Here is a 24,352-nt window from a genome sequence, read left to right as displayed (position 1 = left end):
TATAGCAAGAAATAGGTATGATAAATGAAGTGAGCACTGACACAAATTCAGTTGACTCATACACCGGTCGTACTAATGAACGTTATCCACATACCAAATAGTTACAGCTCCTAAAGTTAACAGGACAATTGGCATTATGTGCAAAGTGCTCACTTTTGACTCGCACACGAAACACGTCAATGTCCAAGCAAATAATATTTACAACAACAAAATTGTAAGGGTTGGGCAAAGCGCATCAAATATGTTATTACATAAGAACATTATATTCTACTACAGTAGAAAAATCTTATACTAAAACGTTTGATATTTTGTAACATTTGAAAACCACATCAACAAACATTAAATGTCGAATTTTACGAGGATACATTAAAAATGGTTAACCATTTCACAATAAAAGTAAGGCCATAGTCATCCAATCATTATAAGCATGAAGAAAACTTTAAACTTCCTTATAGGATATCGTTCTACTTTATATTTAACACAATTTTTTGTTTTAGAGCCCTTCAAACAACAAGTAAAATTTGAGGACAGTTTACAAAGTTTTATTACAAAGTATTAAAAAAATTACTTTATACTTAATCACAAGTCCGAAAGTTATCGACGTACAATTAATAAATGCAACAAACTAGAAAAATATAAACTTATACTATAACTGATCTTAGATCAGTTTATGTTAAAAAGCTAAAATAAAGTTTTATGACAAAAATTTCATTGTATGATCTCTAAACAATTGATATATTTTAATACCTTGATGAATGATGTTTTGAAAGTATTATCTTCAAAATTACATTACACAACATTCCACAAACACATCATACAAAATACATTGCCATCAGTTTTTTCAACAACATATTTTTGTATGAATTCAGACAACATATATTCAAATATGTCATTTTAAGGATTGACCACAAAACACATCTTACAATAACATAATAAATCACTTTTTTATCCAAAAAATACTACCACACCACATGCATATTGATTGTATTTTAAACAAGTTGTAGTTAGATAAGCATGTCATAATTTGGCCACCATGTATTACTTAGAGTAATAATTAAAAATGTAAAGACGAAATCTCCTCACGAGAACTGTCTAAACTGATCAAATAACCTACGGTTACAAATACAATTCACATTTAATTACATATTACATAATATGTACACCATAAATATGTTATCAACATAAATACTAACATTGATGTTTATTTTTGTTTTTAATTTTTTTATTTTTCTTACACATTATTTAATTATAAATAAGAGATGTCTAAACAATAAAAAACATTGATTATAGCATAGAAAGATATAAATATTACCAACTATAAACTGAATACTGGTATAAATATTTATTGACATGAGCATATAAATTTAAGCAATTCTTCAAAATTTCTATAAAACGTTAGAAACATTCAGAGATAAATCAAGATACAACTAATGTAACTACACATTCATGTAACATGTATGATTTTTAATCATTGTTGACAAAATTCAAGGTAAGCTGTAGATATTTTGAAGAAATTATGCTCTTTCAAGTTTAAATGCCCTCATTCACTAGGCTGTCAACTTCCTTATATCACATGGCCCTGTATGGGCCTTGCGATTTCAAATATTGAATAACCAATGACGGACCTGAAGATACCACCTCAGGTGGAATAGCAGTCAAAGGACAATTCTCAATACTCATTATCTGTAAGCTCACACAAAGAGCTAACTCAAACGGTAAGTTAAATAAATTTGGATTATCATTCAAATACAATGATTCCAAGTTCTCAAGTGTGCCAATTTCTTCAGGCAAATACTGCAGATTGTTTTCACCAACACTAAGAAATGTAAGATTAATCAAATGACCAATGGATCGAGGCAATGTAGTTAGCTGATTGGATTGCACAATCAATTTTTGCAAGTCATGCAAAAATCCTATTTCATTTGGTAGAACTTCCAGCTTGTTCTCTTCCAAATCTAAAACTCTAAGCTTTCTTAAGCTACCAATGCTAGGTGGGATTCGTTTTAACAAATTGTTGGATAGTATTAATACCTCCAAGTTCTGAAGGCATTGAATATCATCAGGCAATTTCAGCAATTGGTTTGTGCCTAAATTAAGCTCCACCATGTTGATCCATGTGCCAATGTCAAGGGGTAGAGATGTCAGCAAGTTCTCTTTCATGTTCAGTTTGGTCAAACTTTTAGCTCTTGAGAATATACCATATGGTATTTTATCAATTTGGTTATGCTCTAGATTTATGGAAAATGCATTAGTAAATTGAGCAGGTCCTCCAGAGGGATAACTCATAAAGGAATTTCTAGAGAGAGTAATGCTTGTCAATTCATTAAGACTGGCAAGCAAACCTTCGGGGAGTTGCGAAATAGAATTGCCTTCTACATTGAACTCATCCATATGTTTGCAGTTGCTTAAGCTTGCAGGAATGGCAGTCAGTCGGTTGTAACGAAGACCGAGACGAGTCAGTGATTGGAGGTTACCTATTGTCTCAGGGATATCCAGCAATTCATTATGTTGCAAATCAAGAGTAGACAGATTAACGCAAAAACCAATTTCTTGGGGTAAATGTTCCAAGTGGTTATGTGAGACATCAAATGTTACCAAATTAACCAGTTTACCAATCCCAGAGGACAATTCTTTGATCTTATTTTCTCTTAAACTGAGCATAGTTAAGTTTGTAAGATTGGCAATGCCATCACAAACAACTCGAATTCTATTAAATCGTAGAAACAGTGTTGTTAATGATGTCAACTTATATACAACATCAGGAATATCGCTTAATTTATTATGTCGCAAATCCAATACCTTCAGGCATTTTAAATTTGCAAGAGAATCAGGTAAGCTTGTTAAAGAATTTTCATTTAATGCTAGTGTCTGCAAATTAGTCAGACAACCAAATTCAGCAGGAAGAGCTACTAATTTATTTCCATATAAATAAAATTCAACCAAATGTGTCAGGTCTCTGACATTAGGGGGTAGAGATGTGATGCTAGATTTGCTTAAATCTAGTCGCTTGACGCCTTCCTCGCGGCATCGCACAAACTCTTTGATGACATCTAAATCGGCTTGAATGGGTTTGTTCTTCTTGGCTGTAGGCTTAGGCTTGTTTGACTCAGGATGTTTCACGGTTACCACTTTTGGACGAGCTCCTTCGGAGTTTGTTAGTGAAGCAGTCGATAATTTCTTTTCTCTCATACTGTGATATTTTTCTCTCGGACTTACGGTACCGATGGAATCCAAGGCTTCGGAATTTTCTCTCGACGAGTTATCGAGATTCATTCCGATAAGTTTCTCAATTACTTTTGATCCAGTCTATTATGAGTATATTATTGGGCGATTACCTTTTTACAACTCCCGTAACATTCTTTTAATTTTATTTCAATAAACACAATCAATACTGGTTCACTTCAATATGGAAATTGTCAGTTAACGCATAAAACTTGTTTACTGATTTACTTTGAAGATATGTAACGACTATAAGTTCGTTTTACTGACACTCCCGAGGAGGAAAACTTAAACAAGAAAAAGCCCTGTTCTAAAAATAATGAAAATGCATTGCATTTCTGCTTTGAAAAATTACAATTTACAAATTTATTACAGTAACACAGATACCCAAAGAGTACATAAATATAAAATGCAGATAATACCATCGATACCATTATTAACATACATTTGGTATCTTTGGGATATTTTTACAGAGGTTTCAAAAAATTAAGTCCTATAAAGTAATTTTTGTTTAATATTTACAAAAAAAAAACTAGCGTTTTTGTGTTGTTTTTAGACAAAAAATACATTTTTTGAAGTGAATTTACCATAAGTTTTTACGACAGCTAGATATTTTAGATATCTTTTGCCCGCAACTTCGAGCGTGCGGAGTAAAAAAGGATGAATAAACATACCATATAGATACCATAAGTTATTGTATATTCTATACTTTTGTAAAATCTTAATCAGATAGATACGTCGCACCGTTTTAGAGTTATCGAGTCAATATGTTAATGAAACGTATCCCATGGGAACTGTATGCATTTCCTGGATCATAGGTTGCCTACGTGTTCTTCCAGACAATGTTCTACCTTTATACCAAATTTTTCATTCAATCGAGATCAGTTTCGTCGTTCAGGAGATACCTAGTAAAAAGTTCCATCCACCCAACATTCGCATTTATTGTGTTAGTAAGGTAGTAAGTTGAAATTGAATGCTCCTTGACCAATTAGAATACTAATATCCTATCCTATGTGACAGATGACAAATGACAGTGACTAGTGACAGATCTAAAGTTTGTTGTGGCGGGTCATATTTTTAATCAGTGTACTTTTAACTGAATTAAAGTTTTCCAAATATTAGATAAATATTATCCTGTAAACATGGATAAAAGTAAAGAAAAAGAAGAACAAAGCATCATGGATAAATCCATGAGATCCGTCTTTGGTAAATTTTATAATTATTAACATGATAAACATTTTGCAAAATCCTGCATTTACACTATTTTTTATCATTTTCTAGTGGGTAATATACCTTACGAAGCTACGGAGGAGAAGCTTAAAGATATATTCAGCGAAGTGGGGCCGGTCTTGTCTTTTAAACTAGTGTTTGATAGAGAGACTGGAAAACCTAAAGGTTATGGCTTTTGCGAATACAAGGATCAGGAAACAGCGCTTAGTGCCATGAGAAATTTAAATGGTTATGAAATTGGTGGACGATCACTTAGAGTCGATAATGCTTGTACCGAAAAATCAAGAATGGAAATGCAAGCCTTGATGCAGGGTCCACAGGTATGGATTTTACTTCATTATGATTCACTTTTTATATGCTGTATAACTTTAAATCTTAGTGCTTCTTTTATATTTTATAGGTAGAAAATCCATATGGAGAAGCTGTTGAACCAGAAAAAGCCCCAGAGGCAATTAGTAAAGCAGTGGCTACTCTGCCCCCAGAGCAAATGTTTGAACTTATGAAACAAATGAAGCTTTGTGTTCAAGTATGTTGATATAATTATATTTTTACTTCATTCATTGATGTAAATCACTATATAAATCAATTTTGAATGTAATTTGATATTTCAGAATAATCCATCTGAAGCTCGAAACATGTTGCTTCAAAATCCTCAGCTAGCATATGCTTTACTCCAGGCGCAAGTCATAATGAGAATTGTTGACCCAGTTACAGCTGTTGTAAGTTTTTTATACATTCACATTGCCAAAACATTTACACAAAAAATTTTATATTCTCATTTATTTATGTGATATAGTACTAGGAGTACACAAATATCGAATTACAAAGTTTTTACAGTAACTATCATTTCGTAACTTTTTATGAAAGACCTATTTAATAACTATATTTCAGAGCATGCTACATCCCAGCAACCCCGTACCACCAGTCTTACAGCCTGACAAGCCTCCAATGCCTAATAACTATATGCCATCAAATCAACAACAAGGTAAAATAAAATAAATAGGCAAAACAAACATTATTATTGATTTAATTGTAAATAAAAACAAATTAAGTGTTTTGTGTGAATATTGATCAAACTTTAATTTTAATGAATTCTCTGTAACATTATTAAAAGTAGGAAAATCATAATTAATTTCAATTATATTTTCAGTGCCATCACAGATGATGAATAATCCCGCCCCTACACCCAATCAATACAACCGTAAGTACTTTTATGTAATAACTAGATGTCGCCCGCGACTCTGTCCGCGCGGAATTAAAAAAAAATAGTAATAAGTAGCCTATGTGTTCTTCCCGACTATGTTCTACATCTGTGACAAATTTCATCAAGATCCATTGACCCGTTCAGGAGATACCTTCAAACAAACATCCATCCATCTAAACATTCGCATTTACAATATTAGTATGATTAGTGTGATATGATTTTTTTTTGAATACATCTTATAAATGAATGTTTCGGTATTGACACCGTCAGTTAGTAAATAAATAAATATATATACTATACAGAGCAATTTACATTTTCCATCTCTAATTTATCTATAGATATAGAAAAGAAAGCCTTGTTTTGGCTGAAAATTGGTGGGGATGTTGCTTAGAACTAAGATACTTGCATAGAATACTTTTTATTCTGTTTCCTTTCTTCCACGCGGACGGAGTCGCGTGCAAAAGTAATTTATAAATGACCACTACAACCACTCAATAGTTACCTGGTGGTTGTAATGAGGTGGTAAATGAAATGTTACCCAACAGCCCGCAGTGGGATGTCGAACATGGCGGGCATGGACGTGGATCTGCGCAGTGCGCGTGCGCCGGTGCCGCCGCTGCTGGACCAGGACATGCGCAGTCTGCCGCCCGCGCACCCCGCGCACCCCGCGCACCCCGCGCCACACCCCGTGCCGCCCCCGCTCAATCAAGACAAGTATTATGAATTTAATTTACATTAATTATTAGTACATCGCTGAGCGTAAAATATATTCCAAATTCGTAAAAAAATGCTAAATATCGTCCATTTTTTTTACCTTTTCCTATTAGGTTTGATTAAAAGTACAATTAAAAATGACACTATTTTGACATTAATTGAATAGTTTTGTTACAAATTCAAATTTCTCTTTAGTCATCCCACTCCTAAGGAGACCCGAGTAATGTAAGTCAACGTTATTGATTATCATATTGATGTTGTGTTCCATTTTAAATGAGATGTTTACAGCGAAGGCGAAAATATATTTGCTGCAACAAGAAAAAGTATAAAACAATATTTGTGGATTAATACTACCAATACGAACAATAGAACACTCTTCCATTCCATGCCACCATTTTATTGTTGTCAGTAACAATAGCCGAGCGAGCCGGTGGCCACTGAACATGTTAAAGGAATGGAGTACCTATTAAATGATTTTAATTAAATGATAACATTTTCAGTATGTTCCCGCGTGACCCACGCCTCGCGAACGCTCAAGGCTTCAATGCGGATCCTCGCGTACGGCCAAATGACCCACGAACTCAAAATAAAATGCCTCGTAAGTCCTTTTGACTATTACCTTGTATGGTTATAAATCATGAATAAGTCAAACTGTACATTTGTATTGCAGAACAAATGCCCCCAGGCATGCCGAGCATGGCTCAAGCCAGAACAATACAAGGCATACCTTCCGGTGCTTCGGATCAAGAAAAGGTATGTTTTCACATTTAACTTCAGCCTCTAATATTTGTATACTTTATTATTTATTTCGCTTAACCTTCTTTATAATACAGTAACCTAATTTTCGTTCGTAATCGAATTCGACACATTTATTTGGGGTGCATAATGCATACTACCTGTTACTCCTGTCTTCATCAATAGAATAAAAGAAGTAAGAAATTAATTACTTTATTGTAAACAGGCGGCGCTGATAATGCAAGTACTGCAGTTGTCGGACGAACAGATCGCACTGCTGCCGCCCGAACAACGCGCCAGCATACTCATGCTCAAGGAACAGATCGCCAAGAGCACGCAGCAACGCTAATACACTAGATTATAATATTTTTTTCAGTAAATGCTATTGAATAAAATGGGTTTTTTATTTACGTTGTTCTTTTAGTTGTTACGGTAGATAAGACTATTTCAATTTAATATAAACGTGCTGAAATACTGTTGTTATACCTGAAATATCTTTTCTCAGCCTGATATGAAATTCGCGGCCTATAGATAAACATGAAAATGATCTAATCGCAAAGCTAAATCGATCACTTTTAACAAATTTTGTTGACGCACAATATTTAGAAACGACCGAAACAATTTCTATCAACTCCATGTCAAATCATCTTTAATTTTAACAATTCTTAATACCCCAAAATAATCGATGCTACGCCTGAAAAATAATAAAAAAAAAATAATGTCAAAAGTGCTTGTCATTTTTGACAGTGACAACATCACTCATTTACATGCCCTACTCAACTTGCTTACTGGCTAATTTATCACTTCCGTCTAGAAAAGCGCGTTCAGTTCAATTTTGACTTGTCACCGTTCAGCACCGAACGTTATAGGTCGTTCGGTGAAACATAATTAGTGTTATTGGCAGTGATCAGTGTTTGCCCCTAAACGAATACTGCAACTACGTAGTTATAAGGTAAACTAAGGCATATTTTTATAACTTTTTGTTCGGCTTATAATATAAATAGTTTTTTTTTTTGCTTTAAATTATGTTTTCGAAAGTAACACTGCAAGTCTTGTTTTAAAAATAGAAATAATAAGCACTTATAATCTAGATATCAAATATAAAATGTAACTAACATTGTGACATGGAAATTTTATATTTGGTAAAAATCGTTAAAGCCGCTTCGGAGGAGTACGGTAACTAACATTGTGACATGGAAATTTTATATATAAGATTTTGTTCATGTCTTCGATACCGGTTTTATAAAAAAAGAATAGTCAATACTTTCCATCTGCATTGGTTATAAGGAATCGATATGTATTATGTATATACGTGATATTCAACTTGATTTCATCAAAACACTACGACGTGTTTTGCATTTTAATTATTTTTAAAACATACGTACAATACAGCAACGTGTTAATTTATGATCATTCCAATAAACTTTGCATGGAAACTGCTAATTCAATGTCAATTTTTATGACCATGTCGCAACTAATTTTGTCAGTGTTTGTTGCACGTAAAAGTTTGAACAGAAAGAGGAATCTTCGCACAATGGATATAGTACTTAAAATGCCGTTTTTTTCGCTAGTCTTTTCAAAAATTCATATAATTAAGATGTTGGTAAAACACTACGATAATTGTTTCGTTATTTTAATTAAAACGAATTTATAGCTGAATGAAAGCTTTGAACATTCAATAAACAGGAAAATCCCATCAATAAGGAAAATAAAAAACAGGTAACGGTAACTAATTAACGTAACACAATGTTTACGTATTTAAAAATAACGATATTTTTCAAGTAATAACTAAAAATAAAGTTAAAATTATATTCATCGGATACACTTAATAAGAGCGTCGGCAGCTCAGGAGTTAAGCACTTGACTTGTAATCTACTGGTCCTGGGTTCGAATCCCGTCATGTATCAATTTGTTTTTTGATTTACTTACGTACATTTATCCAACGTTCTTGCTTTAAAAGAAAATACCGTGCACGCACAATCGTGACCTGCACAAATCTGCAAAGAAATTCAAAGATACGTGTGAAGTTAACCAACTTGCGTGGTTGACTATGGCCTAGTCATTCCTGACTTAGATAGGGTACGTCCATCAGGAGGGACGTAGAGTAGGTTGGTGATAATGATGATGAAATACACTTCGTTATGTCTTTGTTGCAGGTAATTTAAAAAATAAGGATGAAGTGGTCATTAACTGTAGCAGTATGCCTTCTGAGCTTGCATGGATCCGAAGCTTGGGCTACCCAACGACATCTGGAAGAAGACCATGAGAACGAAATTCCTTCTCGAAAATTCCACCACAAGAAGGCCGGTCCACCAGATCACAACAAATTGGTTGAGATGGCACGATATGTGATGCACAACTGTGGTAATGTATTTTTGGAACCTACATATTATTATAAAGTTAAAGTAGTCGTTCGATCTCAATGATCTAAAAAACTACTGAAGAAATTTTAAATAGTCTTTCCCCTATCAAAAGGTTTCGTATAAGAGATTATTTTTTAAGTATCTGTCTCTCGCATATACATTTACTTAATTACATTTTGAGGTCAAGCATATAAATATCGGATACTGCTTACTTTCAAAAATAAATGAGGTAAAATGCAGAATTTATAACGATTATTCTCATGCAATTAATTACACTGTAAAAGCCAACCTTCGTATTGTACAATAACACTGGCTTTTTGGAATACCTACGATAATATGCCAAGTTTGTAAAAATACACAATAAAATTATTATATTAAATTGAATACGAAAAATGATACTCATTTTGCGACGTTTTCTGTTTATAATAGTAATAAATTTATTGTAAAGGTAACGAATCATTTGTTTTAATCCAAATCGTTTCAGTTCGCATTACTTTCGTATTACAGTCTTGTAAGGATACATTTTGTTGACAGATTGGGTGTCTATAGCTACCATATCAACACAACCGGCTATCTCGGGTTTTCCTTTCACAAATGTTAAATCCATAGTGGATGGCTCAATGGCTAATTCTACCGGCATGCCGTACTTTTACATGTCACCTTTGGACTTTACTGCACGCGATTTAACGGTAAGAGGTACTTTGAATTTATCAAACAATTAGTAGCATAAATTACATAAAATTCTGAAGTCCGCTACACACTTTCAATTTTAACTTCCGTACAGTTAACTTTAATTAACAGTTAACTGAAGGTGTGTCTTGCTTCACACTCGGAATATGTAGAAACATCAACAAATGAGAGACGACCTTTAAAAATCCTTTAACGTGTAATATGAAAAACCTACACTAAGTGGCTGCTTGATTAACCTTTATGCGACTCTGGGTAACTGTAAGACTGTTAACAGAAAAACACACGTGCAACAGTCCTCGTGTCCCTCGAAGAGACGCGATACTGCGAAAGCCAAAAGTGGGACCCTGAGGACCCGCGCTGCACCAGACTCATGCTGTCGGGCAAAATGAAGAAGGTAATTAATATAGTTGAATAAGCTGACGTATATTTATGAGATTAAATAATAATCCTACTAATTGTATCCTCAGAATTGAATCAATCATCATCTTTCAGAATCAAATAAAAAAAAATCTAATTATACCCGGAAAGCTTTTTTAAGATTGGAAATAAGCCAACATTCATTGAGATCTATATGTTAATATAGATAACAAAATAAAATGTTTGCAGCTACTACCAAATCGGAATGGTTATAATTTTCGAACGGCATTTTTAACATGATCGTCAATTAATTTTCGCACATGTGTTCAAATTTATTAAATCGCATGGACGCTAATTTTTTATTAATATTAAATGATATAAAAAAAAACCTTGCAACGTTTGTTCAGATAAGCCGTAGTTATCGTCTATGCTGTTTACATTGGCACTCTACATGAATTAACACACGTCCTCCTTATCACCTTCGCTATCTCGCAAATGATAATATAATGGATCGTTTGAGATCACAACCTCAAACAATATTGTTTATTTTTAACAATAAGCTCTCTATTCTGATAATTTTTATCTTAATTATCCTGAGTTATTTCTTTAATCCGATTATCGTACATTCATTTGATTGTATATTATTGGAAGGAAGAGATTTAAGTAATCTAATAAATTTTGTAAGACATTGACCCGTAATTTGACAGTTAACATATCAGTAGTGGAGTATTTTAAGAGAAACCATAATTTTTCATAACAGAAAACTTAATAAAATTATTACAAAGTACATATTCGGTGTATTTCTTGCGTGTCTATTGTTTTAAATCGCAACAATAATAAGATTCAAATTTGTTTTAGGTTAAAGAAGGCACCCCGGAATACACTTTCGCTAAAGCTGCGTTGTTTGAAAGGCACCCAGCTATGGCACATTTTCCCCCTGGTTTGTGTTTTTACTATTTGTTCACTAAACCAAGTTTTTTAAATGTTCATATTAAGTTAACATCGTCTTTTATATTTTATAGATCACAATTGGTTCGTAGCTAAGATGAAGATAGCTCAAATCGCAATGGTGGACTGGTTCGGAGGTGCTAAATATGTCTCCGTAAAAGACTATCTCGCGTACAACTACACCGGCGAGGAAGTATTGCACTACTACAATCGTTTGCACTTGTAATACCATCTTCATTATTATTTGTATAGTCGAGAACGTTTATTTCCTACCCATGGTGAAATTTCATTTGACGCCCACAATTAGTTCAAAAACTTGTACACAGCAACATACATACCTGCTAAATTATAGCTCCTATGGTGACAGATGGCTGTACGATATTTGTCCTAAGTGGGAAGCATATTTAATTCTTCAACTGTACCATAGTAACAATTGAACCTGTATTGTATCTTTTATAACGGTGATATCATAGGTACTATTGTAGTGTTCCTTTTTAGTACTGTAATGTAGTACGTACTAAATTACAAAAAACAAATTAAATCTAAGGACAATGTGGTAAAAGTTAGTTTTGCTATTTTGTTTTGTACACAGACCGTTGGTTGTTTTCTGAGACCAAAATCTATATCAAACATGACAATATCATTCCTGTCATTATTTTTGATAAAACAGAGATAACAATATTTTATAAACGGGCATTGTGGTCTCTGAAACCTACGACCAAATGAATGATTAAAGTAAGGTGCGAACCCATTAGAAATAAACCAGGAGTCATGGGTACAATTAAACAAAAATACGACAGTTCACGGGGAAAAAAGTGGATAGAAAGAAAAAAAGAGGATAGAATAAAGAAATGTCCGCCAAACACTTACTTCGTCAGAAGAAAAAATCTATTGTGATATTTTATTCTATCACAAATAAAAAAATAACGCAATAATGTTTTTACCTTAAGCAATAATTTAAAATCGAATAATGTTGATTCCATTTAAATAAGCGAAAAAAGACGAGTATAGAGTAATAGTCAAACCATTTCTCTTACATGGGTAAAGGTATGATCTTTGTCCCATGAAAATATAAAATGTAATTTGTGATAAGTTTTTTTTATTATTTTACAAATAATAAATACATATTTACAAAGTAATTGTTACAGTGTTTTAAAAATAAAGATTTTCTACATTATTAAATTATTATATCATTTCTTGACCTATAAACTACTACCTGAGTTTAATTATTAAAATATCTTTGTTATGACATTTGTTAAAAAAAAACCAATATTTTGTTGTGATTTTAAATTTGGAACATAAAAACATAATTTTAAAATGCATAGCCGCATTCTAAATAACATAGTTATGTTTAAAATAAATATCTTGTTTAATTATTATCACAACCGTGAACACAACATACAACTCAGAAAAAGTTTAAAGTGACACATTTAATGAATTATATAAAAAAATACTTCGAAGAAATTGTAAATTATTGTAGTATTGATTTACAAGAGAGTGGGTCTTTTTATAAGCAAAATAACTGAAAAACAATTAAATGTAAAATAAACAAATATCAAATTGCTCCTTTTTAAATCCCATATAAGAAATTATAAAAACTATTAACATCAATTAGTACAATGAAAAGGTTGCATTTGAATTATTATCAAACGTTTACAAAATCTACAATGGTGTTAAACAAATGATACCTTTATAGTAAACTAGCTTTTACCCGCGACTTTGTCCGCGCGGAATAAAAAAAATGCACACAAGATAAAAAAGTTCCTATGTCCGTCTCCTAGTTCTAAGCTACCTCCCCATCAATTTTCAGCTAAATCCGTTCGACCGATCTTGAGTTATAAATAGTGTAACTAACACGACTTTCTTTTATTTATATAGATAAATAAAAAAGTTAGTATATTATCCTCTGCACCTATCTATAAGTAAAAAGTATTAATGTTTTAATTTAAAAGTTGATTATTAAACATTTTTATTTGGAGATTAATAAGTCAAAGCGACATTGTATCAATACAATGTCACTTTGACTTTGTCATCTCTGACATTCTCTTTGATAAGCCAAGGACTCTGAATCGGTTCATAAGTTCAGCTCACAGATATTTGAACCATTCGGTTGTCATTCAAAACCTAGATGGCTCATCGAGATGTACTATTACAATATGAGCCAATGAGCCGCAAGCTGCCTGACTAGCAGTTAGCAGCTCGAAACGCTAATCACAACTCTATGCAGGTACAAATTTGGCTGGGTTGCAAGTTGACTGATCTGCTTCACACATGTGAGTTGATTTGCAGCTCTTACATTTTAGTTGAGTTCCTAATTATAGAGACAACTGTATGTCTCAATACATGTGTCATGACAGTAGAAACCAAGTTACGTCGACCCACACAATTAATTATCTTTACATAACTAAGTTCAATGTATAAGAATTTATCATTTTTGGTACAGTTTAAAAAAAAACATCGTCTAATTTGATATCAATAGGTCTCATATACATGACCTAAAGAATGATATGTACTAAGATACTAACTTTATAGCTCTAATGACATTATTTTTTACGTAATGTTCAGTTAGAGATAAAAAAAAGGAAAACTAAAAACATATTCGTTATGAGCAAAAAAATTGGTGTATTCTTCTATAGTAAAACATTTAAAATTAATAGTAATTAGGATTAGTTTTCTTTGAAGTGACCTTCAAATTTTGATGACAAAAGCAATAAATATATACTGTGTAAAATATAGAATAAATAATTATTATAATTCAAGATAATAAAAAAAATATAATTACTAATCATTTTTTTTTTATTATCTAACTTCAAAATCAATATTCAAAAACGATTTCTACATATGTTAATATTCATCTGTTATTCTAAATATTAGGCAAAAAAAAAAATTAAAATAAATATATTCACACTAACACTTTGAAATATTTCATTAAGAAATTAATACTACGAAGTTTTTTTACACCTTAACAAAAGGATATGAGTAGAAATAATAGGTTTATTGATATATCCCATTTGACCAATCAACCTACTGAATAATCAGCAGTTTTTATTCCCATTGGAACAATTGATCTGTAGGTTGATTTCTCACCAAACACTCAGGTTTATAAACACCTGTAAATCCAATAATATAATATCCCGATTATTTAGATACTAGACATAATGAGTAAGTTATTATCCCAATACTTAATGTTCCCAATAAATCCATTATAATAATTGTACTCTTCCATTGCAGTGTACACAAGAAGCAACAGGTGGTGCAACATTAGTGCTATTGTTGTATGCGTGGTTCACCAAAGCATTTACTGGATCCTCGTTTGCCTTCTTAACTTCTAGGGGCAATGCCATAACCTTAAAAAAATATATACTAATGAGCATTTTTACTTAATTTTGTGGTAGTGATGAATAGGCATTTATTTATCGAATAGGACACACTTTGAAACATTCAACTTGTCTATTATGTAAAACATAAAATACAAGGCAGACATATCTAAAATAATATATTAAACTAGCTTTTACCCGCGACTCCGTCCGCGCGAAATAAAAAAATGCACACAAAATAAAAAAGTTCCTATGTCCGTCTCCTAGTTCTAAGCTACCTCCCCATCAATTTTTAGCTAAATCAGTTCGACCGATCTTGAGTTATAAATAGTGTAACTAACACGACTTTCTTTTATATATATAGATACTCACATTTTCAGCATACATTTCAGCTTCAGTAGCCGATGGCAACATATTGAAATGGCTAATATCTTGCTTCTCAACTGAGCTACTGATGTTTTCTGATAATTTCAAATTTACCGATGCCATATCTAAAATGTTTGTTGAATGTGGCAACGTTGCTGTGAAGTTCAAGTTCCCTATTGGCCTGCTATATATCTTAGTATTACTGATATAGTCAGATATGGCTATATTTTCTAGCCATTTCTCATGAAGGCTGTATAAATTTCTATATGTGCTTAACATCATGTCCCTTGTTCTACATCTCTCATCTAATAATTTCTTAATGGCTTGTTGCAAATTCACTGTTTTTTCATTAAGTAACTTCTTGCAATTAGCCAGCTCTTCTACCATTAAACTATGAAAAAAAAAAATACTTTAGTATCTAAAGATTAAATTTTAATTAAGTATCAAAACACTACTACTATTTTCTACCTGCTAGCAAGAAATTTACTCCTCCATACCTCACATTGTCCAGCGAGCCACTCTGTTTGTTCCTAAAAATATTAAAAACCTATGACAATTTTTCATATACTAGTAGACAGAAATAATAAAAATTCTCTTTAATTTAAAGTCTCCCACAATATTTGTTCAGAATTCAATTTACATGGTAAATGTTAATTTTCAAATACCTGATGTGTTGAAAGGTGTTGTGCGGAATTAATCAAAGCATTTGCTAGATGTTTTTTATCCTCATTTAATGATTGTACTTGTATTTCAAGGTCTTCTCCCATGGAAGCAACTAACATTGTTTTTAGTTCCTTATTTACCTGAAAATGCATTTATCACATTGTTTATACATTATAAGTTGATTTATATTAATAAAATATAAAATTTGTGATAATACCTGAACTTGTTGCTTTAATTGCTCTTTTAAAGTTTCATTTTCTTTTTGTGCTTCTTCCAGTTTTTTCTTTAAGTCATTATCAGTGTTGTCTTTTTCAATATCCGTTGCGGATTTATCACTAACAGATGCTAACTTAGGTCTAGGTTTGTATTCATTTAAGTTTGTATCCATTTGTGACATCTGAGATATCAATGTGTTGATATCCATGTTATTTCTTGATTTCTTTGTATTTTTTGATGTTGTTTGTGAGGTTATTGGTTTAACTGCACCAGGATAAGGTTCATATGGGACAAATTTTGGACTTTTAGAGTACACATGTGAAGTTTTCTTCTCTGATGTCACTATTTTAGATGGATATAGTTGAATCAGACGTGTAGGTAAAAGGGAATCGGTACTGTTAGTAGACGCGTTACGCCTATGTTCAGGTTTGGACTTACTTTCAACAACAATATCAGCTGATTCCATGCCATCGCCTGCGGTTCTTGCTTTGCTTAACATTTCTAGAACAATTTATTTTAATAGTTTTTAATATGTGGAAAGATTAGTAGAAAAAGAAATAGTTATAGTTCGCTATGCTAAGATAAAAAGGTAATTGTATTGACTATACCTGCGCGAAAAGAATTTGGTTTGTCCATTTTCTATTTTGGGAATAACACCACAATAGCAAATTGTTGCATACGTCAACAAAATATTTACAATCACGTAAATTAAAAATCTAAACAAAACTTCAAAATCGAATCGAAACGACTGACAGACAGCTGACAGTGTGACAGATATATAAAAGGCCGCAACAGAGTAGATTATGTTTTGATTTCTCATTTTTTGGATTTGTAAAACAAAATTATTTTTATATGCAAAAAATCATGATTAGTTTTACTTTTATTAGTGGAACTAGTTTTTAATACAATCAAAAAGAGTGAAATTATAGTTTCTTAGTTGTAGAAAAATTGAATAAACTTTGTAATTTTAGATTAAAATTATTGGTCATACAAAGTTGACAAGGTCATCAGATATAGTGGTATCTATTAACAGGTGAATTTTACTTGAATGGAAAAACCTGCAGCTCAAAACCAATTTTAAATAAACATAAATCTTTCCAAAATTGTAGGATTTAAGAAAAAATTGAAACCAAGTGCAAAACTCAGTACCCAAATTATTTATTTAATAAATAAAAAAAAATTACACCAGATGAACACATTATTCCTTTAAAGTAGATTCTAATTCACCATTAGCTTTCATTTCCTTAATTATATCTAATCCTCCAACTAGTTCGCCTTTTACATATAATTGAGGATAGGTTGGCCAATCAGAGTATTCTTTAAGCCCTTGACGGACTTCTTCATCAGTTAGGATATCAAAGGTATCATATGATACTCTGTAAAAAAAAAACATCATACATTATATGATTAATAAGACATCATTGAAAATATTCCTTTGTTATGTACCTTTATAAATTACTTCAAATAGATTAAAATTTATTATGTTTAAGTGTGCAAACTTGCAATGTTTTAACATACCCTGTTTCATTCATAATTTCAATGAGAGTCCTGCTAAATCCACATCTTGGTTTTAGCCTGTCACCTTTCATAAAAATCATCACCTTATGCCTATTGATAAGTGCTTCAAGTCTTTCTTTTAGTGGCACTTTAGCTATTGTAGCAGGAGTAGATTTACCAAGGCTTTGAGCTTTTACTTTAGCAGTAATTTGTGATACATCAGCCCCATCCACTCTATCTACTTGTGCTCCATTTTTAAATAAAATCACTGTTGGAACTGAATCAACCTGTAAATGTTTAGAAGGGTTTAAATTTATGTTACAAATCTAAAACATCAAATGTCCACATAAATATGAGAAAGTCTATGTGCTTTTCTTTAATGGATTTCAGATTTTCCAGCGGTCATGAGAAAAATTCTACTCTGCTTTATGCTTGAACTCTCTTAAACATTTTTGCTTTGTGGGTTGTCTATTATTATTGTATGAACAATGTTTCTTATCTATATTTTGATCCTAATATTTATGGAATATTGTTATTCTGAAATAATTGTGGTGAACAATCTTTTAATAATTTGATTTGAGAGGGAATATCTAAAAGCAAGATTAATGTTAGTTTTAATTTAATTCAAATATTTTTTTATGTTTGCCTTTTTATGCAGGTTTCTTATGCAATAAGAATTTTATCAATATGTTAACTTACGAGTTACTAACCTTATATTTAAGTGAGATTTCTGAGAGACCTTCTGCATCGCAGGCTCCAAATTTACTACCACTTGACTTAATTTCAGGAAGTGCAGAAAGTTCTTCCAGCACTGCTGTTATTTGAGGGCATTGTTCTGCCCAATCAGTTGAAAAATGTACTACTGCTAGTTGAGGGGAGCTGAAAAATTTATGACATATTAAAGGTGAAAAATAATTTAACAAAATTACATTTTTACCGCTAAATCATCATCATCATCATGATGATTTAGTTCGTTAGTTTAGTTAGTTCAAATCAAATTATGAAATTAACTTGTAATTGTAATGTATATTTTCTTTAATAGGCATATACAAATTCATTTTTCTTTGGTTCTGCGAGGAATTGTTTTAATGCTTAATCTTCTTTTGAATTCTTGTGAAATCTTTTGTAAATATTAATCAAGTTGTCAGTATAGTTTAAATCTTGCTGCCTTTATAGCGTAAAAGTTAATTTAGTATTGGACTTAAATTTTTTTAAATAAACAGCATCTCTTTCTACTTGTAGCTAAAATATTTTACCAATATATATTACATACATATTTTCTTTACACCCACAGAGGTTATGTAACATGATAATATTAATATTGAAAAAATAAGATTCTCACCCAATAAAATTAACGAAATTGTCGACAGTTTCCAATTTAGTAACAGACATTGTGTAACGAGGTTAGACTTATATGTTCTTTAATTTATACAACTAAATCTGAAAAGGTATATAACGTTGAAAATTTTATTCTTAGTTACATTTAGTTTATCTGGTTTTTTCCTCTACCTATATTTTTTATTTTGTATAAATCTTATTTGGAAACAGTCCAATTTTTTTTAATCACCGAAATGCAGTTGCAATTGCATTTGCACCGAACAAAGAGTAGGTAAAAGAGTAAATGACAAATAAACTAAGGAAAGGCAAAGACAGATAAAATAAGGCAAAGTTCTTGACAACAGATCTTTAAAAACGGATAGGTTGCTTGGAGATGACAAGTTTTGCTTTATCTTTTTTCCGACTGAAACGAGTCTGTTGAAGTTCCTGATTGCTAATTTTATTTCTTTACTAACGCTTTCGAATATCTTGGTATATTACCTATGACCCATAAGTAATATACCAAGATATTCTCTTCGAGCTGCTAAGATGTCAAATTTTGGATGAAATCCTCGAATCAAATAGGCACGAAATACCAGGGTTCATAGCCAGGCTATGTGTCAGTGGTTCTAAGTGCAAACAAATTGTCTGCGGTTTTCTTTGGCACTGACCTGACTTATACCTGGACAGGCCATAAGCCATGGTTTGGCCTTGCTATTTTGCGCCTATTTGATTTTCTTCATTTCAACAGTGATGGTAAAAGTTGTTTGCGGTGATGAAAATTCGTACTAAAAATATAGGCAGAATTTCGCGTCAGCAATATTATTTTAACAATGAGGCAAAAGCTGTCATATCCTAGCAGCGTCCTGTCCGTATCTCAGTATTATCTGTAGAACTCAGAGTTCGGTGCCTACACCTATTCTTTGCTTTTCCTTTGTAACGATTTTTCGTAAGCATTGTGGTTGTTGGAATATTAAGACTCGAGTCTATAATTATGCAGTGAAAATTGTCTTGTCAAATTAATCTTATCTGGTATATTTGAGCTAAAGAAACTATAATCATACTAATATGTCTTCGGTTTCAATGGCTCCGGCACCGGGGATGCAGCAGATTGACCTGTCAAAGCTGAATCTTCCACAGTTGGCCCAACTCAAACAGCAAGTGGATCATGTAATTAAATTTCAAAATATATTTATATTTTTAGTATTAAAATAAACGATAAGTTCTATTACATATCTTATTTCTTTTAGGATCTTCAAGTCTTCCAAGAGTCTTTACAAGCTCTAAAGATAGCACAAGGCAAATTTGTGGACTCCGGGGAAACTGTCGAGAAGCTAACACCGGCTACAAAGGGGAAAACCATCCTTGTTCCTCTGACTAGCTCTATGTATGTGTCTGGAACTATAGCAGATACCGATAATGTTATTATTGATATTGGAACTGGATACTATGCACAAAAAGTAAGTTATTAATTCTGGTAGCTTAGTACAAGGTGACAATTGCTATATTTTGTATTTTGTAAATGGCTAAAATTATTTTGATATTTATGAATTTTCATATTAAATTGATTATATTAAGGCTTTGGTTTGAAAAAAGTATGTTTTTATATTATAAGCTTGTAAATGATGAAGTGGGTACCTAAATTTGTGGAAATAGCAAAGCAACCATTGCTCATAGACATTTGCTATGGCAACTGCATTGCATTACTTTAATTGATGTCAGAGGGGATGCACAGAAAGAGAAGATTTCCATTTCTTTGTGTCAGAATCAGATGAAACGCAAAATGACTTAAGTCCTGTCTTTTGTGTGGTTGAAGTATTTCACCGTCTCAGCCAACCTATTTGTGCAATATACTGTTGTTGGCATCTACCAGTGTTAAACTGTATACATCTCATAATGAGTCTGATTATTTGTATGAATATAATCTTAATGTTACAGGATATCGAAGGAGCGAAAGATTACTTCAAACGTAAAGTTCAGTTTGTAACTGAACAAATGGAAAAAATCCAAGTTTTAGGTATTGAGAAGACAAAAGTAAAGGATGCTATTTGCATGATGATGGAAATGAAGATTCAAGCACAGTCTGAGCCTCAGAAAGTCTCTTAATTATAACAATATTTACTGAGAAATCTTTAAATTGCTTATATTTAACCTTGTTAGTCTAACAAACACGCTGTTAAATGTTGTTCAGTTGCAACTTAAGTCTTAGTACTATAGTGTAGTTGAAACCTAATTTTATGATGATGTTTCATATTTATTTAATATTATTTTAAAAAAATGATCTTTCAACACTTTGTCAAGTTGTAGTATCACAATAACAAAATTATGTTAAAAATTAAAAACTATTAAAAAGTAATAATGAATTTTATTGTAATAAATAAACACTCCTTTTTTTTGTGCAAGAAAGAAATTGCCTTCCTGATGATATGTGACACCAATACCTTTGACATATGTTTAAGCATATTGAGGAATAGTTGCTACAACAATAGGCAATCTTAACAAAGATATAGGTTGCAAATGAAAGTCTTAGAAAAATCTATCTCATCACTTTTAGCCCTATTAAGACTGAGTATTGAGCGTATTTTTATGCTTGAGCTCAGCTAGCAATTGAAAACATTCATGAAATTAGTTTTTTTGACTGAAAAGATGTTTTTTTGTTCATTTGTCATTCATATAATTTTTTGGTTAAAGATTTTTTTTGGGGAAAAACAAAAGCGTATGCGACACCAAATTATTTATTTTCAATAGGCCAAAATGATGCACTGGTATCTACATTATAAGTAGTCGCTTATTATTCTATCTTACTATATAGAATTTATCTACAATATTATGTCTTATAGTCACAAAACAATATTAATTAAATAAGGCAACGACTATCCCTTAATTTTTTAAACATTTTTTAATAAGTAGATAAGTTTTTAAAATTAAAATTCAATTTTATACAATTTTTATTAACTTGAACACTTGATAGGTCGAGGAAGATACGTAAAGTTTATTTTTTAAATATAAAATTTACATGAGTATTAAAGTTGTTGATACGTAAGACGTCAACAGACGGCGGAAACTGTTATACCAAGCTTTTAAGAAGATATTGCGTAATTGTAACCTGATTGTTCGCCATATTAAACAATAAGAAACAGTATATACCTACATATTTACATTATTTATTAAAACCAGAGCCTGTTGTTAAAGGCGGGTGTCTATTTGATAACAGCACCTTAGTAATAATCGAGTACGTATCAGTAAAAATATTTATATTTTATGTAATCTATTAGAAAGTATATATGCTAAGATTTCATAAGTATGTACATTTTGTTACAAATTCCCTTAGAATATATTAAATAGTAACAATATATTTAAGTCGATCGGTTCAAAGATACAGTAAACGAAGATGTCCATATCGCCTATGGCGCCACAGTTCTTTCGAAATAATTTCCCATTGTGATGAAAAATTGCATTAAACGTATTTCGAAGCTTCAAACAAATAGATCGCTCGCCTGCTCGGCGAAGTCCTTATCTCAAATGGTGTAGTATTCGGGTGCAAAATCGTTAGCAAGATTGCTCAAAAAATGAAAGTCTGACGACGAATTGGAGTTTTCCCCGGCCGCCTGCGAGCCGTGCGTCGCTTCGTAGAACTGCTGGAAGGAGCCGTAGCCATCCGCGCATTCTCCCCCGCTGGGGTAAGCCTCGGTCGGTGCGGGTGGCTGTGATCCCGCCGGGCCGTACGCCGCCGGAGTGACAGCCGCCTGCTGGCTGTAGTTACCCGCTTCGTTCCATCTACCGTATTCATTAGATGCACTCTTCTGTCCCTCTGCACCGTAGTAAGCGTGCGCGTGTTCGTGTTGCCCGCCCTCATGGTAATGATAGCCGTAGTGACTGTTTGAGTATGCCATGTGCTCGCCGGGATACCCCTGCGGCTGCTCATAGCCAGGATGACCGTAAGTCGCTTGCTCCTTGCCATATGCAGTGTAACCATAGTTTTGATACATTTCATGTGGGTAAGCCTGTCTTCCGACTCCGTTGCTTACTCTAGTCGACGGAGAAGCTTCTTGAGGTCTAGTGTGCTGCTGACTACGCGTATAAGTGTGTTGATCGACACCCTGGTGTGCCGGTCCGTAGGCGTCAAAGGATCTGTTGCTCTGAGGGTATTGAGCTAACTTTCCAAACTGCTTCGAATCCATTCGAAAGTCTGCATGTGGTCCGAATTGTCCGGGTGGTACGTTACCACGTATTACATACGGGGGCATCGCATTAGGCACAGCTTGAGGATGCGGTGCTCCCGGTGGGACGTTCGGTGGCGATGGTCTTGCGTAATGACCGAGAGGACTTTGGTGTATGCCTGAAGGAGTCCCAGGTGTTGAGGATGGCGTTAAGCTTACCGATGAGAATTTGCCGCCATCCGGCATTCCGCCGAGCGCTACCAGACCATCCTTCGAAGAAGACGGTGATACTTTGCAACCCGTCGCATCCAACGAAGGTGAACGTTTTCTGGCTTCTTGTTTTATTCGTTTCGCCAAGTTTCGTGGTACTGGAGCGAGCGTTGCAGTTGGATGCGCATCTCTTGAGTCATCTTCAGCAAGTTTATCTAGAGACGACGACGAAGCCACGCTCGAAGCGCCGTCACTCGCAAAGCTGTTATTATTTGTCGCACTAGGGGTGTTATTATTCCTCGTTCGCGACGTGAGCTCCGGCAAATCTTCAGTAGGCGAGCACAAAGCGCCCGGCGGTAGCTCACAGCCCTGGCAACTCTTTTTACCCGACAGCGGACCGTCGTCGTCGAGAAATTTGTCCCGTGCCTTTGAGCTTTTCCCACCTTCGGACGTTGTTGAATCCTTATCGTCTCCGTCTTCACTTTTACTAAGGGTTTGACGTTTGTGTTTCATTCGTCGATTTTGAAACCATACTTTCACCTGAAACAAAAAGTTAAAACTAAATGTTGGGGTCGGTCTTATTTACATGCTATATAAATTATGGTAGCTCTTGTACATTTAAGTTGGAATTGGTAACAGGAATTCAAGAAGTAAATTCTTAGATACTTTAGTTATAAAATACCTGTCGCTCAGTTAGGTCCAGCGATGCTGCTATCTCAATACGTCGGGGTCGACATAGGTATTTATTAAAATGGAATTCTTTTTCCAACTCTAGCAGCTGTGTGTTCGTGTAGGCTGTACGCAGTCTCCGCGGCAAACCATTTTCTGAAAAAAAATAATAATAATGAGTCGAGACCGTATTATAAAAATTTGTAAGCATACAGGTGTAGTAGATTTTGTGACGACCAGTTTTATTACACGTAGAGTACCTACACTAGTAAAGCCCGGACAAAGATAGTTGATTTTGAAAATATCTTCTATTATGTAATAATGTTTTCAATAATCGTCTCCTTTATCGCAGTCTATATTGAATGTCATGCTTCATTTTAATTTTCTGTACTATATGATTCGTGGAAAGTTTAAATAACAGGCCAGCGGCGGTCGCGGGCAAGCTTTCCTTTAATGTAATAACTTGATCGCATGTCA

At 33.1% G+C, this 24,352-nt stretch overlaps 7 protein-coding genes across 8 annotated transcripts in view; 3 read left to right on the top strand and 4 right to left on the bottom strand.

Annotated features, from left to right (window-relative positions):
* Positions 1-1,454: 1,454 nt before the first annotated feature.
* On the bottom strand, positions 1,455-3,582 carry LOC106711435 (leucine-rich repeat protein soc-2 homolog). Its single transcript, XM_014503747.2, has one exon. The coding sequence runs from the start codon at positions 3,271-3,273 to the stop codon at positions 1,570-1,572; it is 1,704 nt and encodes a 567-aa protein (XP_014359233.1). The 5' UTR covers positions 3,274-3,582; the 3' UTR covers positions 1,455-1,569.
* A 707-nt stretch (positions 3,583-4,289) lies between these two features.
* LOC106711464 (cleavage stimulation factor subunit 2) lies at positions 4,290-7,468 on the top strand. Its single transcript, XM_014503780.2, has 10 exons — positions 4,290-4,425; positions 4,501-4,769; positions 4,850-4,975; positions 5,061-5,168; positions 5,341-5,434; positions 5,600-5,650; positions 6,199-6,367; positions 6,868-6,965; positions 7,038-7,120; positions 7,329-7,468. The coding sequence occupies exons 1-10, from the start codon at positions 4,362-4,364 to the stop codon at positions 7,449-7,451; spliced, it is 1,185 nt and encodes a 394-aa protein (XP_014359266.2). The 5' UTR covers positions 4,290-4,361; the 3' UTR covers positions 7,452-7,468.
* A 442-nt stretch (positions 7,469-7,910) lies between these two features.
* On the top strand, positions 7,911-12,519 carry LOC106711440 (protein CREG1). Its single transcript, XM_045679264.1, has 6 exons — positions 7,911-8,054; positions 9,259-9,466; positions 10,000-10,154; positions 10,430-10,549; positions 11,371-11,452; positions 11,535-12,519. Exons 2-6 carry the CDS (start codon positions 9,277-9,279, stop codon positions 11,684-11,686), a joined length of 699 nt encoding a protein of 232 aa, XP_045535220.1. The 5' UTR covers positions 7,911-8,054; positions 9,259-9,276; the 3' UTR covers positions 11,687-12,519.
* Positions 12,520-14,319: 1,800 nt separating this feature from the next.
* Positions 14,320-16,778, bottom strand: LOC106711456 (golgin-45). Its single transcript, XM_045679350.1, has 6 exons — positions 16,631-16,778; positions 16,024-16,523; positions 15,809-15,946; positions 15,612-15,673; positions 15,150-15,534; positions 14,320-14,807 (listed from the first exon to the last, which is right to left on the bottom strand). The coding sequence occupies exons 1-6, from the start codon at positions 16,656-16,658 to the stop codon at positions 14,664-14,666; spliced, it is 1,257 nt and encodes a 418-aa protein (XP_045535306.1). The 5' UTR covers positions 16,659-16,778; the 3' UTR covers positions 14,320-14,663.
* A 395-nt stretch (positions 16,779-17,173) lies between these two features.
* On the bottom strand, positions 17,174-19,131 carry LOC106711469 (glutaredoxin-3). The gene is made up of 5 exons (XM_014503786.2): positions 19,029-19,131; positions 18,862-18,959; positions 18,230-18,398; positions 17,541-17,806; positions 17,174-17,398 (listed from the first exon to the last, which is right to left on the bottom strand). Exons 2-5 carry the CDS (start codon positions 18,909-18,911, stop codon positions 17,221-17,223), a joined length of 663 nt encoding a protein of 220 aa, XP_014359272.2. The 5' UTR covers positions 18,912-18,959; positions 19,029-19,131; the 3' UTR covers positions 17,174-17,220.
* Positions 19,132-19,742: 611 nt separating this feature from the next.
* Positions 19,743-21,070, top strand: LOC106711465 (prefoldin subunit 5). The gene is made up of 3 exons (XM_014503781.2): positions 19,743-20,006; positions 20,087-20,296; positions 20,775-21,070. The coding sequence occupies exons 1-3, from the start codon at positions 19,905-19,907 to the stop codon at positions 20,940-20,942; spliced, it is 480 nt and encodes a 159-aa protein (XP_014359267.1). The 5' UTR covers positions 19,743-19,904; the 3' UTR covers positions 20,943-21,070.
* Positions 21,071-22,205: 1,135 nt separating this feature from the next.
* The window catches only part of LOC106711452 (homeotic protein proboscipedia), a 39,323-nt gene continuing 37,176 nt past the window's right edge, over positions 22,206-24,352 (bottom strand). For both annotated transcript variants that reach the window (XM_014503766.2, XM_045679255.1), the window contains exons 3-4: positions 23,889-24,031; positions 22,206-23,746 (exon numbers count right to left, since the gene is read on the bottom strand). In XM_014503766.2, coding sequence (XP_014359252.2) covers positions 22,355-23,746; positions 23,889-24,031 — 1,535 coding nt within the window. In that variant the 3' untranslated portion in view covers positions 22,206-22,354. The remainder of the gene's footprint in view (positions 23,747-23,888; positions 24,032-24,352) is intronic.

Source organism: Papilio machaon, chromosome 9 (genome assembly GCF_912999745.1).
Source record: "Papilio machaon chromosome 9, ilPapMach1.1, whole genome shotgun sequence".
In the NCBI taxonomy this organism is placed as follows: domain Eukaryota; kingdom Metazoa; phylum Arthropoda; class Insecta; order Lepidoptera; family Papilionidae; genus Papilio; species Papilio machaon.
Note: the sequence above shows the minus strand (reverse complement) of the source record. Positions and strands in the feature narration are given on the sequence as shown.

Bases quoted from the DNA above. Each gene is read 5' to 3' on its own strand.
- LOC106711435 (XM_014503747.2), bottom strand. From the start codon at position 3,273: ATGAATCTCGATAACTCGTCGAGAGAAAATTCCGAAGCCTTGGATTCC.
- LOC106711464 (XM_014503780.2), top strand. From the start codon at position 4,362: ATGGATAAAAGTAAAGAAAAAGAAGAACAAAGCATCATGGATAAATCC. The intron at 5,169-5,340 runs GTAAGTTTTTTA...ACTATATTTCAG, and splicing joins TTGACCCAGTTACAGCTGTT to AGCATGCTACATCCCAGCAA. The intron at 5,651-6,198 runs GTAAGTACTTTT...GTTACCCAACAG, and splicing joins TACACCCAATCAATACAACC to CCCGCAGTGGGATGTCGAAC.
- LOC106711440 (XM_045679264.1), top strand. From the start codon at position 9,277: ATGAAGTGGTCATTAACTGTAGCAGTATGCCTTCTGAGCTTGCATGGA. The intron at 10,155-10,429 runs GTAAGAGGTACT...GACTGTTAACAG, and splicing joins TTACTGCACGCGATTTAACG to AAAAACACACGTGCAACAGT. The intron at 10,550-11,370 runs GTAATTAATATA...AATTTGTTTTAG, and splicing joins TGTCGGGCAAAATGAAGAAG to GTTAAAGAAGGCACCCCGGA.
- LOC106711456 (XM_045679350.1), bottom strand. From the start codon at position 16,658: ATGGACAAACCAAATTCTTTTCGCGCAG. The intron at 16,524-16,630 runs GTATAGTCAATA...AAATTGTTCTAG, and splicing joins ACCAAATTCTTTTCGCGCAG to AAATGTTAAGCAAAGCAAGA. The intron at 15,947-16,023 runs GTATTATCACAA...ATGCATTTTCAG, and splicing joins AATTAAAGCAACAAGTTCAG to GTAAATAAGGAACTAAAAAC.
- LOC106711469 (XM_014503786.2), bottom strand. From the start codon at position 18,911: ATGTCTGTTACTAAATTGGAAACTGTCGACAATTTCGTTAATTTTATT. The intron at 18,399-18,861 runs GTGAGAATCTTA...TAAATTTTTCAG, and splicing joins AATTTCGTTAATTTTATTGG to CTCCCCTCAACTAGCAGTAG. The intron at 17,807-18,229 runs GTTAGTAACTCG...AAACATTTACAG, and splicing joins AAATCTCACTTAAATATAAG to GTTGATTCAGTTCCAACAGT.
- LOC106711465 (XM_014503781.2), top strand. From the start codon at position 19,905: ATGTCTTCGGTTTCAATGGCTCCGGCACCGGGGATGCAGCAGATTGAC. The intron at 20,007-20,086 runs GTAATTAAATTT...TATTTCTTTTAG, and splicing joins TCAAACAGCAAGTGGATCAT to GATCTTCAAGTCTTCCAAGA. The intron at 20,297-20,774 runs GTAAGTTATTAA...TTAATGTTACAG, and splicing joins CTGGATACTATGCACAAAAA to GATATCGAAGGAGCGAAAGA.